The 15424-nt window shown below is 41.9% G+C and overlaps 1 protein-coding gene across 4 annotated transcripts in view; it reads right to left on the bottom strand.

The window, feature by feature from the left end:
* The window catches only part of COL27A1 (collagen type XXVII alpha 1 chain), a 244751-nt gene that overhangs the window by 168855 nt on the left and 60472 nt on the right, over positions 1–15424 (bottom strand). For all 4 annotated transcript variants that reach the window (XM_027869712.1, XM_027869713.1, XM_027869714.1 and 1 more), the window contains 2 exons: positions 5717–5761; positions 4783–4836 (listed from right to left, as the gene is read on the bottom strand). In XM_027869712.1, coding sequence (XP_027725513.1) covers positions 4783–4836; positions 5717–5761 — 99 coding nt within the window. The remainder of the gene's footprint in view (positions 1–4782; positions 4837–5716; positions 5762–15424) is intronic.

Here is a 15424-nt window from a genome sequence, read left to right as displayed (position 1 = left end):
AAGAAAGAAAGAAAGAAAGAAAGAAAGAAAGAAAGAAAGAAAGAAAGGAAGGAAGGAAGGAAGGAAGGAAGGAAGGAAGGAAGGAAGGAAGGAAGGAAGGAAGGAAGGAAGGAAGGAAGGGAGAGAGAGAGAGAGAGAGAGAGAGAGAGAAAGAAAGAAAGAAAGAAAGAAAGAAAGAAAGAAAGAAAGAAAGAAAGACTTTTGTGACAAATATGCATCATCAAGCAAATAAACTTCCACATTGGCCATATCCACAACATTTATCCTTTATATCAGGAGGTAAGTAGTATGCTTCATCATGTACCACCACACCTTCTTTTGCACCCTGCCACCTATATCTTACAAGGGAAGAAACTGTCCAACATTTTGGTTCCTCTTAATCCTTCAAAAGAACTTAGATAGAAGGGAAGGTTATAAATGATCTAAGGCAGCGCAGTGGATTGGTATAGAAAGCTGGGAGTAAGGAGACCTGGGTTCTGATCCAATTTTGCCATTGATTCACTGTAGGACCTTGGTATTGTCACTTCTCATCTCTGGGCCTTAACTCTGAGCCCAACTATTAAAGGGTCAGACTACTAAGAATTCTTAACATGGAGTCCATGAACTTGTTTTTAAAAATATGTTGATAACGATTTCAAAATGATTGTTTTCCTTTATAATCCTAATAATTTTGTTCTATTGCATTTAAAAACATTATTCTGAGAAGGGGTCTCTGACACACAAAAATATTGAGAACCTCTGGGCAGCACAATGGTCATCCAGTCAGTCAGTCCATCAACAAGCATTTATTAAACACGTTCTTAGGGGACAGCAAGGTGGCACAATGGATAAAGCTCTGGCCTTGGAGTCAGGAGGACTTGAGTTCAAATCCGGCCTCAGACACTTGACATTTTCTAGCTGTGTGACACTTAACCCCGATTGCCTAACCAAAAAAAAAAAAAAAAAAGCAAACAAAAAAAAAAAACAAAAACAAAAACAAAACACTTTCCTATATGCCAGGTACTGTGCTAAGTTCTGGGCATACAAAGAAAGACAAAAACAAAGTCTTCCTCTCAAGGAACTTAAATTCTAATGGGGCTGTGATTGGGGTGACAATCAAACAACAATGATATAAACAGTATAAATGAAAGGTAAAGTCAGACTTGGGCTCCTAATGTCTCTCTCAGTCTGATACACCGGGTTCTGGGTTCTAAGGTTCCTGGCAGCTTCAGCGGGAAGAGGAACAACAAAAGGAGTAGGATGGCTGCTTGGGGTAGATGGGATGAAGACGATAGACAATAGTGACAAAGCTATGCTGCTCAGTTCTCATTTTGCTTTGATTTTCTCTGCCAAAGAAAAAGGTAAAGGATAGATGAAAAAACTGGCTAAGAGGGAGGTGAAAGCCCATATAAATAAGAAGATAGAAATAGAGCAGCGAGCTACCCTGAATGGATTCAAGCCCAGATGAACTGACATACAAGTGTATCGAGAAAAATGGCAGATACAGTTGCTGAAGCCACCGTGAGTGACATTCGAGTAACTGTGGAGAGGCATATGTGAAGTATCAAGGGAGTGGAAAAGGGCAAATTTTGTATCAATTTTCAAAAAAGGGAAAAGAATGAAGTCTGCAAACTAGAGGACTGCGAGGTTGATTTCAATTCCTGGCAAAATTCTCGAAATGATTATTAAAGAAATGCTAGTGACATTTAGAAAAGAACGTAGTGATTGCAAAGATCCACCAGGACTTCGTCAAGAACAGGTCATACCCGACTAACCTTAAAAACAGAAATAAAACCCTTTTTTGGACAAGCTTCCTAAAGTGATAGATCAGGAGACTTCTGCTGATATGGTTGACTTGGGTTCTAAAAAGGCATTTGATTAGGTATTTCATGCTATTCTTGTGGAAAATGTGGCGATATGTAGGTTAGACAGTGGTCCAGGGAAATGGATTTGAAATTGGTTGAATAGTTGGACCGAGTTATAAATGTCAGCTTGGCAAGAGGTCACCAGTGGAACGGCTCCAGGATCTATGCTTGACCCTATGTTGTTTATCATTTTTATTAATGATATGGATAAAGACATGAAAGTCAAGCTGAAGCTCTTTTTGTAGTAGTAAAGAATCAAATACTGAGGGGATGACAAAAACTTGACAAGTACATCAAGCAGGGAATGGCTGAGCAAGTTCTGGTATATCAATATGATGGAGTATTATTATGCTAGAGGAAATGATGGAAAGGATGATTTCAGAGAAATCTGGGAAGACTCGTATGAACTGATGCAAAGTGAAGTAAGCAGAACCAGGAGAAGAATTTATACAATATCAACAATAGTTAAGACAAACAACTTTGAAAGGCTCAGGAACTCTGATAAACCCAATAACCAACCACAATTCCAGAGGACTCTTGATGAAACATGCTACTCACCTCTTGATAGAGAAGTAATGAACTCAGATTGTAGTTGATATATATATATATATATATGTATGTATGTATATATATATGTATGTATGTATGTGTATATATATGTGTAAATATATATATATATATACACACACACACATATATATTTGGACAAGGCCAATGTGAGAATTTGCTTTGTTGGCAATACATATTTGTAATGGCATTTTTTCCTTCCTTTCTCAGTGGGGAGAGTGGAAGGGAGATGGAGAAGGGAGAGGGAATGGACTTTCATTGATTATAAATGAAATTTAATTTTTAAAAAGTCAAGTTTAATAAATTTCCAAGTGACATGAAATTTAAAGGAATAAGTAACATACTAGGATCAAAAGAGATTTTTTTGACAAACTAAAACATAGGGCTAAATCTAAGAAGATTAAACTTAATCTTGATAAATGTCAAGTCTTATATTTGGGTCCAAAAAAACTTCACAAGTACAAAATAAGCAAGGAATGTTCAAATAGCCGTCTCTCTGAAAAAGACCTAAGGGTTTTAGTGGACTGAAAGCTCAATAGGAGTCAATAGTATGATATAACAATCCAAGGAGCCAAAGTGATCTTAGTTTCCAGGAATAAAGGGGTGATAGCCCTGCTTTACTCTATCCTTGTGAGAGTCCATCTAATTTAGAAAGGGCATTGATAAGCTAGAAAGCTTAATTACCCTAGAAATGGTAATCTACATGTTGAAAAGTCTTGAGTCCTTGTCATATGAGCATTGATTGAAGTAAGAGAAGAAGTAAGAGAGTAAGTAGTAAGTGAAGTAAGAGAGAAAAACCAACTTGGAGGGGTTGGGGGAGGGGGAGGAATAGAATTACAATTGTTTTCAAGTCCCTCAAGATCCGTTCTGTGGGAAAGAGATTAAATTTGTTCAATTTGGCTCCAAAGAAAAGAACCAGAAACCATGAATGAAAGCTGTGAGAGGCAAATTTATTCTTTATTTTAGGGGGGTGGGGCAATCAGGGTTAAGTGACTTACCCAGGGTCACACAGCTAGTAAGTCTGTGGGCGGATTTGAACTCAAGTGCTCCTAACTCCAGGGCCAGCGCTCTATTTTCTGCACCACCTAGCTACTCCTCAAATTTATTCTTGCTCTCAGAAACAGAACTTTCTAACAATTGGAATTGTCCAAAGGGGGAATGGATTGTTTGGGGAAAATGGTTTCTCCTTTCCTGGGGCTCTTTAAACAGGGACTGGATAACTACTTGTCAGGTGTGCTGCAGGGGGGATACTATTTCCAGTATGAACTGGACTAGATGGTCTCTGAGACCCCCTCTCACCCTAACATCTATGATTCTATGTTTCTGATACCTATATTCAAGTGTCTCTTTTAACTCTACAGTCTATAATCTAACATTCCACATCACAAGATTCCTTCCAGCTCTGACATTTTATGTTGTAGGTATCAGGGAGGGATCTAGATGAACAGAGCTAGAACATTTTTAATCCCCTGTGACTCCCAAAAGGACTGGTGGGGAGTCTTACAAGCCCAGACTTAGGGTCTTTGGAGACTTAGATTAGAGCTCTCTGCCAGGTCTATTAATATATATTATGAAGGGTAAGGCCCATGACCATCTGTGGTTGTCAGGACTGGGATCCCAAGGGATCATTCCCTGAATGTGTAGTCAGGACCTTTTCCAGCCTCATTTTCCTGCCAGGCAGCATCTGAACTGCCCTTACCTTTGAGTTAGCCTTTGGGTTCCAAGAAGAAAAGCATGGGACCCAAGGAGTCCTGAAAATGTCTCCCTTGGATGGAGGTGGACAAAGAGCCCTGAAAAGGTAGGATATGGCCATAGAAGGCCAGAGGGAGGTCCCAAGGCATTCAGTGAGAAGACAGAATCTTCCTCTCATGGAATGAAAGCTGACCACTAGAAAAGTGGAGTGGAGACAGTGCCCATGTCAAAGGAGAACCCAATAGACCCAGAATTTTAGGGTCACTAGGCCACTGTTTCTCCCTTCCTGGACCTGGCAAAATTTTCCAAGATACAGACTGTTTTATGTACAAATAGATACCCAACTATCTTCTGAGGGATTAGTTCTGGATATGGAGCCAATCTGGGGAGAATCTGGTATAATTTAGGGATTACTTATATCTAAGGTGAAATCCCTGGGGTAGTGGAATTCCCCATAACTGGAACAGACTGCTTGTGGTCATTATGTATTCCTCTACTCTCAATCACCAGATCCTATGACTGTGACCCAAGGCTCCTACCATTGACCAGCATCTAATGGCATACCCGAAGGCATTTGCCTATGTCCATCCACCTCCCATCAGCACTATTCCCCGCCCCCACCCTCCCCTCTGGCAGAAACACAGATCCTTGAGAGCCTTGGAGAAGCCATTTACTGCACCTGCCTGCCAGGATAGCCTTTGGCTCCCGGACTCCCTTCTGGTCCTGGCTCCCCCTGTAAAGGAAAGGAGAGGACAGTGAGTTCTTCTAGAGGTGGGGACAGAAGAGGAGGGACCACTCAAGCTAAGCCCAGGGCACAGAATGAGTTGGGGGAAGGGTAGCATCTGAGTTACAATGGACAAAGGGATGGCAAAGGGATAAAGGCAGAGAAAGGAAAGTGAGATGAAAAAAGAGGAAAGGGAAGCCCTCCTCTACAGCCCTCCCCCCCAATCAGGTCCCAGGGAAACCGGCTCAACCAGCTCTTCATACAAAGCCCCCCGGCCCTGAAAACAGGGAGCAAAGTAAAGGTGTCATTCCCTCTCTGGCATATGGAACTGTTTTCCTTGGGTCAATGCTGCCAAGATTCTGGCAAACTAGATGGATGCATGTATAATATCCTCTAACATCGAACAGAACAGCCCAGCTATTCATGGATTTTACTGCAAACATCAGGCTTATCCAAACACTCCATGAGGGAATTACTGCCTCTTTCAGTAAGATGTGGTTAGCGAGGAAGGGGCGGGGGGAAACCCAGTGGCAAATTTAGTGCAAAGAAGGGACGAGTGAGAAGGCAAGAGCTTCCTTATTTCCCTGCTGGCCCAGAGGACGTGGGGCTCAGTGCCCAGGGGCTAGAGTAGGGGGCAGGTAGGGAGCTGGAAGGAGGGGGGAGACTCACGGGCGGCCCATCCATGCAGGATAGGCTGGGGGAAGGGGGAGGGCACTGTGCCCATGACTGTCAATAAAGGCATAAATCAAGAGACATAGAGAGGAAGGGAGATCCTAAGGAGCCAGGCTGCTGCTACAGAGAAAACCAGCAAGGTTGTGGCCAGCTAGGTTGGACCAGAACTCTTCATCAAGGCCTTGTGGCTAGCCATAGGTCCAGGACACTCACTTACCTGGTCTCCAGGATGTCCAGATGGTCCAGGATAGCCTTTCAGCCCCTGTAAAGAAGAAATATCCAGGGCCAAGTTAGAGAATGCTTTGAAAGGACTCTTATTTGGGGGGAGCAAGATAGCTACAACAACCCAACTATTCACATGGGCGAGAAGCCAACACTCCTGACTCAGAGAGGTATTTGTCAGCCTTGTGGCTGACATTAACCCTTCTATTCCCATGGTCTTATCGCCAACTTTTTTTTAATTGGACATGGGCATCCAATGGTTATAGGAAATCCCCTGTACCAGTTCAGACAGACACCTGCTCTGCAACTGGCAGTCTTGAGGTACTGAGAGGTTATGGGACTTGCCCAGGGTCACACAGTAGTCATGAAAGACAGACTTGAGTCCAAGTCTTCCCAACTCAGTTTTCTACCCACTATGCTACATTGTCACAACTTTGTCAGAAATAAAATAAGACACCAGTATGGCCAAAGATCTTCCCCTCACGCACTTTCTTGAGAACATAAATTAGTTTGTGGTTGTCAAGTGCTTTGAAGCTTTAAAGAAGAGAAGATGCCACAAAGGTTTTAGAGCTTGTGGCCCCTCTGCCCCTCAAAGCCCACTGCTTATCTCCTCCATCTTCTTGAAAGAGGCAGTCTCCCAAAATTACAGCCAAGAGGACTTTATGGATTTACACAAGGTCCCAGTCAACAACAGGACCTGATTTAGACACGTGTCCACGCTCTTCATTTGGTGCTGAGTCTCATCGCAGAATCTCAACCTTGGGAGGACCCTGCATGGTAAGTCAGTGCAAGCCCTAGCAGAAAAGCACTCTGACATTCCTCAAAGCAGTCAACCAGATCTCACTGCCTCCCAAGGAGGGCCACTCCACGTCTGCAGGGCCCTAATTATTAGGAAACTTTTCTTTGCAGGGAACCACAATCTGGCTCTCTTCAGCCCCCATCTATTTCTCCTCATTCTGCCCTCTGAGGTCAAACAGAACAGATTGAGTCCCTGTTCTAGTAGTCTTCAAATAGCTGAAGACTCAAACCATGTTCCTCCTAAGCAGCAAGAAGGTGCAGTGGGTAGAGTGAAACTTGGAATTGGGAAGACCTAAGTTCAAATCTGTCTCAAATGATTATTTACCATGTAACTCTGGCTGAGTTATTTAATCTCTCTGTGCCTCAATTTTCTCACCTGAAAATAAGAAGGTTGAGTCCCTCCCAGTTCTAAATCTATAATCCAATGATCACTTTCTTCTCAAGGTTAAACATGCTATAATCATTTTCCCCCAATTAATAGTATTTCATTTTTCCAATTACACGTAAAGATTATCTTCAACATTCACTTTCATAAGATTCTGAATTCCAAATTTTTTCTCCCTCCCTTCCCTCCCCTCTCCCCAAGACAGAAAGCAATCTTATACAGGCTATATACATACAATCATATTAAACATTTCACATTAGTTGTGTTGTGAAAGAAGAATCAGAACAAAAGGAGAAAAACACGAGAAAGAAAAAACAAAACAAAAAAAGAGAAAATAGTATGCTTCAATCTGCGTTTAGACTCCATAGTTCTTTTTCTGAATATGGACAGTATTTTCCATCATGAGTCTTTTGGAATTGTCTTAGATTACTGTATTGTTGAGAAGAGCCAAGTCTATCAAAGTTGATCATTGCACAATGTTGCTGTTATTGTGTACAGTGTTCTGGTTCTGCTCATTTCACTCGGTATCAGTTCATGTAAGTCTTTCCAAGTTTTTCTGAAATCTACCTGTTCACCATTTCTTATACCACAATAGTATTCCATTACATTCATATACCACAACTTATTCAGCCATTCCCCAACTGATGGGCATCTCCTCAATTTCCAATTCTTTGCCACCACAAAAAGAGTTCATGCTATAAATTCTTATAAGCAATCTTCATACAGCAGGATCTCCAGCTTCCCAATGTCCTTCCTAAAATGTTGAGCCCAGAAATGTTCAAAATATTCTAAATGTGGTCTGACCACACCAGGCTACACCATGACAATTACCTCCCTCATCCAGGATGCTATGCATCTCAAAATAGCCTAAAATAGTATCATGGATTTTTAGGCGGAGGGTTGCTGTCATGTTATACTTTTGGATCATAATGAGGATGCAAATCACTAAAGACCCCAGACTTTTTACATAGGAACTATTATCTAGCCACTCCTTCCCTATCTGTTCTTGTGTGGTTGATTGTTTGAACTCAAGTATTATTTCTATTAAATGTCATCTCATTAGATTCAAACCATCATTGCTGCCTATTGGGATATTTTTGAGCCTTGACTTTGTCTTTTATCTCTCCCATCTCTTCTGCTCTCAGTGAACTTTGCTAGCTATGGCTATAGCTCCAGGTGCCATAGAACAGTGTCATGAAGATAACATGCCACCAGTCTCTTGATCTGGTCACATAAACATCAGGTCAGCGGAAGCATCTTCAGCAAACAATAAGTATAAGACCTATTGGGAGCAAAGTACGTGAACTCTAAGGCATGGAAGTTGTACCATCTACTTGGGCTATTCAAAGGTCTTTTCTGCTTCCTTCCTGAATCTTATTTTCTGATAGCCTGAATCTTCCTGATTCTTGGTTGTATTCCAGATGGAAGAGAATGCCAGACAACTGAGTTTCAATGGGTGAGATATTATGGTGTGAGACACTGCCCTTAAAGACCCTGAAGGGTAGGTGGGGAGAGAAGATCAACACAGACGGAAAAGTTAGGACACAACACAAGGCAGCACAGCGTTCAAAACCTGAATGACTGTTATTAATGGTGCCATAAGAGTTTCAAAAAGGAAGAGAGAACTGTGGCTTCAAAAGGTCAGGAGCAGCTTCAGAGAGGGGTTAGGACTTGATTTGGGCACTGATAAAAGGACAGGATTTGGAAAAGGGGAAAGAAGAAAGGTAGGGTGTTCCAACAGGGGAATGGTCTAAGCAAAGGCTTTGAGTCTGGGGGACACTGAAGAAACTAATTTGGCTGGAATTGAGAGTTCCTGTGAAGAAATAATAGGAGATCAAATCGGAGAGAGCTGATAGAAGAGAGTCTTGAAGTCCAAGTTGAGGATTTTGGACTCAAAGTCCTTGGCTAACCCTTGAGGTTATCTCCTTCCTCAACACAACCATCTGGGGCCTCCCTTCTGCCCCCCCTACCCCCATCCATGTCTTGTCTCATGAGTCTCAAGGCAAATGCTCGCTTCTCTTTGTGTATGCAGGAGGTGGTGACAAGAACCAGGACCTGCCACAGCTGGAGTTCCTTCTTGCCAGCTTCAATTTTCCAAACACCCCCAAAATAGAGCTCCATGAAAAAAAAAACATGCCTCTTCATAATTTGGCCCAAGTCAATAAGTTCCCTTCATCCCTCTGGCCTGAATGAGACATTCTGTCTGGAGGAAAGCAGAAAGCAGTGACCTAAGGGATGGGGTGTTGGCTGGTGGAGAAGATGGAGGAGGAGGCAGCATCCTGTGCTCTTTGGCACCAAGGCACACTTGGATGCAGATCCCTGTGTCCTGCAGTGACGCCCACCCAACCTGTCACCAGTGTCCTGGACAGCCAGCCACTCGAACGCCACTGCTTTGAGGACAGCAGTGGGATCCAAGCCACAGCCTGTATTCACTTTCCAAATAAAGCTCCAAAGAAGCAGCCTGAAATGGAAATAACAATACCTAATAACCTCACACAGTTGTAGTAAGGAGATTGCTTTGTAAATCTTTGCACACTATATAAATATGAGTTGTTATTATCATTAATATTAGAAAGAGCAATGCACCATGAGTTGGGAAGCCAAGGTTCCTGCCACAAACTCAATGTGTGGCTCTGAGCAAATCAGCCCCCAATCTGGGTTTTAGTCTTCTCATCTCAAAAAGGAAGGGGCCCAAGAGTAGGCTTTCAAAGTTTCTTTCTGGTTCTACTCTTTCAAGATTCTAGGGATCATCTTAGCTCTTAAGTAAGTCAGGAATTTGTGCATTCAGTTAGGTGAATAGTAAGTAACAGGTGGTATATGTTTTTTTTTTTTGGTAAGGCAATTGGGGTTAAGTGACTTTCCCAAGGTCACACAGCTAGTACATGTCAAGTGTTTGGTGTGAGGCTGGATTTGAACTCAGGTCCTCCTGACTTCAGGGCCAGTGCTCTATCCACTGTGCCTCCTAGCTGCCCCAGTATATGATTTTTTTAAAGGAGCAATTAGAATCAGCAAAACTCAGTACAGAAAGAACCTAGAGAGAATATCACACCCCCCTCACAGAAGAATAACATGGAAAATCATAGAATTTTTGAATTCAAAGGAACTTTGAGAGTTTAGGATCATAGATTTACTAGGCAGCTAGGTATCATAGTGGATAGAACTTTTGGCCTCAGGTGGGGAAGACTAGAATTCAAATCCGGCCTCAGATACTTACTGGCTGTGTGAACCTGGGAAAGTAAACCTTTGCCCACTTCACTTTCCTCATCTGTAAAATGGGGATAAGAATAGCACCACCTATATCTCCCAAAGTTGCTGTGAGATTAAAATGAGTTAATACTTATAAAGCGCTTTGCAAACCTTAAAGTGTTATATAAATGCTAACCATTATTAGATTTAGTAAGAAAGGCTCATTTTGTCAGACATTCATTTTACAGATAAGGAAACTGAGATCCAGAGAGGAAAACAACTTTTCCAAATAATTAAAGGACAGAGATGGCATATAAACCAGGTTCTCTCCTCCTCCTCCCACTCTACCCCCAGTATAGTACTCTCTTCCATTATACCAAATGCTTCTTGGCACCAGGTTATTTAGTCTAATTTTTCACTCAGTAATTCTCCTTACAGGATTTTCAACAACCTCATCCAGTCTCTTTTTGAATACTTGGCATTGTGATTGTGAGTGACTGAGAGCTCACTGTCTCATTGAATGGCTCTACATCTCTTTTCAAGTTGGAAAGCACCAACTTGAAACGGATTACTCTAGATTACCTTTGGATTATACCAAAAGATTACCTTTGGACTATAAAGTGAAGCTTCATAAGGATGACTCCTGCTAAAGGTAATGTCATTCCAACAGGAATGCAAGGTGAGGTAATTGAAAGTGTACTTGATTTGGGATCCTAGGACCTGGGTTCAAATCCTCAGTCTGATATTTACCGCCAGTGATTTACCACCTTGGGTAAATGACTTCACTACTCTGGCCTCAGTTTTCCCATCTATAAAACAACAGGATCGGACTGAATGATCTCTAAGGCCCCTTATCACTTTAAATCTGTGATCCTATGAATGTCCTAAGTTACCTCCAACCAGATTCAATTAATCAGTCAATCAGCAATTATTAAGTGCATATGGTATTCCAGGGACAGTTAGGTGGTGCAGTAGATAGAGTGCAGGGCTTGAAGTCAGTAAGACTTATCTCCCCCAGTTCAGATCTGGATACTTACTAGCTGCGTGACCCTGGGCAAGTCACTTACACCTCTTTCCTTCAGTTTTCTTATCTGTAAACGAGCTGGAGAAGGAAATGGCAAACCTCTCCATTGTCTTTGCCAAGAAAACCCAAATCGGGTCATAAAGAGTCAGACACGATTGAAATGAATGAACAACAACAAATGGGGTTCCAGGCACCATGCTGAATTCTCAGAATACAATTACAATAAAAGAAATAAGCACTACATGCAAGGAGCTTACATTTGAATTGGGAAGACAACAAGGACATATATCAATATAAAAAGAACAAATACAAATAAATCCAAAGTGATTAAATACAGGGCAGCTTAAAAGGAGAACACTGCAGTGGAGGAGATCAGAGAAAGGGTTCATGAAAAAGATGGGACTTGATTTTCATCTTGAAGGAAGCGAGGTAGAGGTGAGGAGAGAGTGAATTCTAGTGCAAAGGTGTGGGGAGGGGAGAAGGAATGTTACAGAATGACCTATGTGAAGAATAGAGAGGCCAGTTTGCCTGTATGGCAGAGCATAGCAAGGGAGTAATGCACAAGCAGGCTGGAAAGATATGTTTAAACGAGACTATGAAGGCTCTTAAAAGCTAAACAGATGAGTTTATGTTTAGTCTTCAAGGCAATAGAGAGCTTCTGGAGTTTGTTGAATAAAGGGAAAAGGGAGAAGAGAACACGCATTTATTAAACACCTATGTATCAGGCACTGCTCAGTACTTTATAAATATTATCTCATTTGCTTCTCACAACAACTCTAGGAGGTAGGTGCCATTATTATCCCCGCTTTACAGTTGAAAAAACTGAGGCAGAAAGAGCTGAAGTGTCTGTCTCAGAGCCACACAGAGAGGAAATGTAAAAGGTCAAATTTGAACTCAGGTCTTACTGACTCCAGGTCTAGCATTCAATCCAGTGCACCACTTAACTGCCTTTAAGAGAAGTGATAGGGTCAGATGTGTACTTAAAGAAAATAACTTTGGCAGCGAAGCATAGGACAGATTGGAGTGGGAAGAGATATGAAGCAGAAGGACCGGTTCTAAACTCACTGTGGATCTCCCCATACCATCTATGGTCACTGGTTTTGTGGAGTCACAGGGAGGGTATAATGGCAAAGTCCCTCATATGAGGTTCAAAAACCATCTCAAGGTGTACATGTTGAGCAAAATACTAGCTTAATAGCAAGTTTACATTAAAAAAAGATCCTGAAGTTTTAGTTTATCATAATTTTATGCTGCTGCTAAAAAAGAGAAGCTAACACAATCTTAAATTGCCTTAATAAACATATAATGTCTAGATCATGCAATGTAAATGTCTCTGTGCTGGTCAGATCACACCGGGACGATTGTCTCCAAAGCTGGGCACCATTTTTTATTTACCATGGATATTGAAAATCTACAGCAACCCAGGGGGAGTGACCACGATAGGGAAGGGTTTGGAAAACATGTCATATAAGACTAAATGAGCTGGGATATTTAGCTTAGAAAAGAAAGGATAAAGGGAAGATTTAATTACTATCTCCTAATAATTGAACACTTGTTCTGTGTAGCTCCAGAGGGCAACACTAGTATCAATGGGTAAAATTTACAGAGAGATAGGTCTAGGAGCAAAGCAAAAGAGAAATCTCTAACAATTAGATCCAGGCAACAATGAAAAGGCACAGTGAATGGTGTGCCAGGCCTGGAGGCAGGAAGACTCATCTTCCCAAGTTCAAATCTGGCCTCAGACATTTACTAACTGTGTGACCCTGGGCAAGTCACTTAACCTTGTTTGCCTCAGTTTCCTCATCTGTAAAATGAGCTGGAGAAAGAAATGGCAAACCAGTCCAGTATCTTTGCTAAGAAAATCCCAAATGCGGTCAGGGAGAGTTGGACATGACTGAAAAATGACTAAACAATGAGAGAGGCTGCCACATGAGGTAGTATGCCCCAGCCAGGTAGGTGGTACAGGGGATAGAGCACTGAGCCTGGAGTCAGGAAGAGTCAAGTTCAAATTCAACTTCAGATACTAGCTGTGTGATCCTAGGCACCTCACTTAACTTCTGTCTGCCTCAGTTTCCTCAACTATAAAATGGAGATAATAATAGCACCTACCTCCCAAGGTTGTTGTGAGGAGCAAATGAGGTGATATTTGTAAAGTGCTTAGCATATATAATAGGCACTTTAATGAATGCTTGTTTCTTTCCTTCCTTCTTTGTCATTGGGAGTTTTTTAGAGGCTAGATGACCACATGTCAGGAATGGTCTAGAAGGAATTTTTATATTGAATAGAAGCCTAGACTAAACAGGGCTTCTTAAACTTTTTCCACTTTCAACTCCTTTTCACCAGAGAAATTTTTACATGACCCCAGGTATATAGGTATATAAAATAGGTATACAAATCAAACATTTATTACATGATAATAAAACATAAAGAAATTTATTTTTAAACAATTCTTTGGTATACATATAATTTTACCATTTATTAAAGACAAAAGCAAATTTGCATACTAATGAGATGGATGTGCTTGTTCATTTTTACATAAAGAATTAAATCTTGGCAGAATATTTGATACTGATACTTCGGTCACTACATGTTCAGAAACATTTTGCTGTTGCCAAATTCTTTGTGACCCTCACATTCAGTTATCCCACATAGGGTCAAGACCCACAGTTGAAAAAAAGTGCTCAACTAAAGGACCTTCAATGTCTTTTTTTATTGAGAGGCTATGTGCTTTTTATTGGGTGAAGAGAGGTTTTCATCATAGGATCACAGAATATAGGGCAAGAAGGGACCTTAAAACAACATTTGGTCTATCCCTGCCCCACCCTCCTCATTTTTACAGTTAAGGAAAGTGAAAATCAGTCAGTCATTTGGTCCAATAAACATTAATTAAGTGCTTACTAGTGCTTACTATGTCCCATACTCTCTGCTAAGTACTGGGGATACAACGAAAGGTAAAACTACAGTACCTTCCCTCAAGGAGCTCCCAGTCTAATGGGGGAGATAACATGGAACCAACTATATACAAACAAGCTATAGACAGGACCAATTGGAGATAATCAACAGAGGAAAAGCACTAGAATTAAGAGGGATCAGGAAAGGCTTCCTACAGAAGGTGGGATTTTAGCTGACACCTGAAGGAAACCAGGAGGTGGAGATGAGGAGGGAGAGCATACCAGGCATGGGGGACAGCCAGAGAGAATGCCCAGTCAAGCGATGGAGTGTCTTGTTCAAAAAACAGCAAGGATTGAACTTCCAGGAGCCAAGATGGCGGAGTAAGCAGTAAATCGCTATAACTTTCCCATATTCACCTCCAAACAACTATAAAATAGCACCCCAAAACAAATCCTGGAACAGCAGAACCAGCAAAAAGACAGGGTGAAACAATCTTTGAGCCCAAGAAACTTGGAAGATCAGCAAGAAAAGTGTGTCTCACTCTGGTAAAAGGGGAGTGCAGTCCAGGATAGGAAGTATCCCAGTAAGCCAGCAGCAAGTCCCACCTCAGCAAACCAGTGGAAAATGCTGAGCCCGAGTGTGGTGAAGCAGGCAAATGCCAACACCAGGACCTCTCACGTGCCTCAGCATAGACAAGGGAATGGGCAGACTTCAGCTCTGAGAACTGCCACATGCTTCAGCATAGCCCTGGGCAAAAACAGTCCACAGCAGCCAAACTGTCACAAGCTTCAGTGTAGCCCCAGGGAAATGCAGAAACACCCCACCAGCCTTGGCACAGCCAGATATCAGCACTAGGACCCAGGCTCAGCACCAGGTAAGCTACCAGGCCCCTATGGCCTCAGCAGCACCAGCCACCCCTCCACCCCAGCCCCTCAGCACAACAGCAGACACAAAGGTCCCCTGTGGGCCTCAGGGCAACATCAGTGAAGCACCAGGTGTACAGCCAGGGCCTGCAGCCCCTGGCACGAGAAGCCTGAGACAGTGTCCCTTCTGTCCCAGGAGCAGAGCTCAAATTTGAAAGAAAGGAAAAAAGACGAGCCAAAAAACAATAAAAAAAATAATCTGACCATAGAAAATTATTATGGTGACAGGGAAGATCAAGACACAAACTCAGAAGAGGACAACAATGTCAAAATACCTATGGGAAAAATCCCAAACAAAAATAGGAAGTGGTCTCAAGTCCAGAAAGAACTCATGGAAGAACTCAAAAAGGAGCTTAAAAATCATATAAGAGAGGTAGAAGAAAAATTGGGAAAAGAAATGAGAATGATGTAAAAGAATTATGAAAAAAAGAGTTAACAGCTTGGAAAAGGAAAATAACTGCTTAAAAAGTAGAATTGGCCAAATGGAAAAGGAGA

The sequence above is a fragment of the Vombatus ursinus genome, unplaced genomic scaffold, assembly GCF_900497805.2.
Source record: "Vombatus ursinus unplaced genomic scaffold, bare-nosed wombat genome assembly UNPS02014793.1, whole genome shotgun sequence".
NCBI lineage: Eukaryota > Metazoa > Chordata > Mammalia > Diprotodontia > Vombatidae > Vombatus > Vombatus ursinus.
This window is presented reverse-complemented; position numbering and strand designations above follow the sequence as displayed.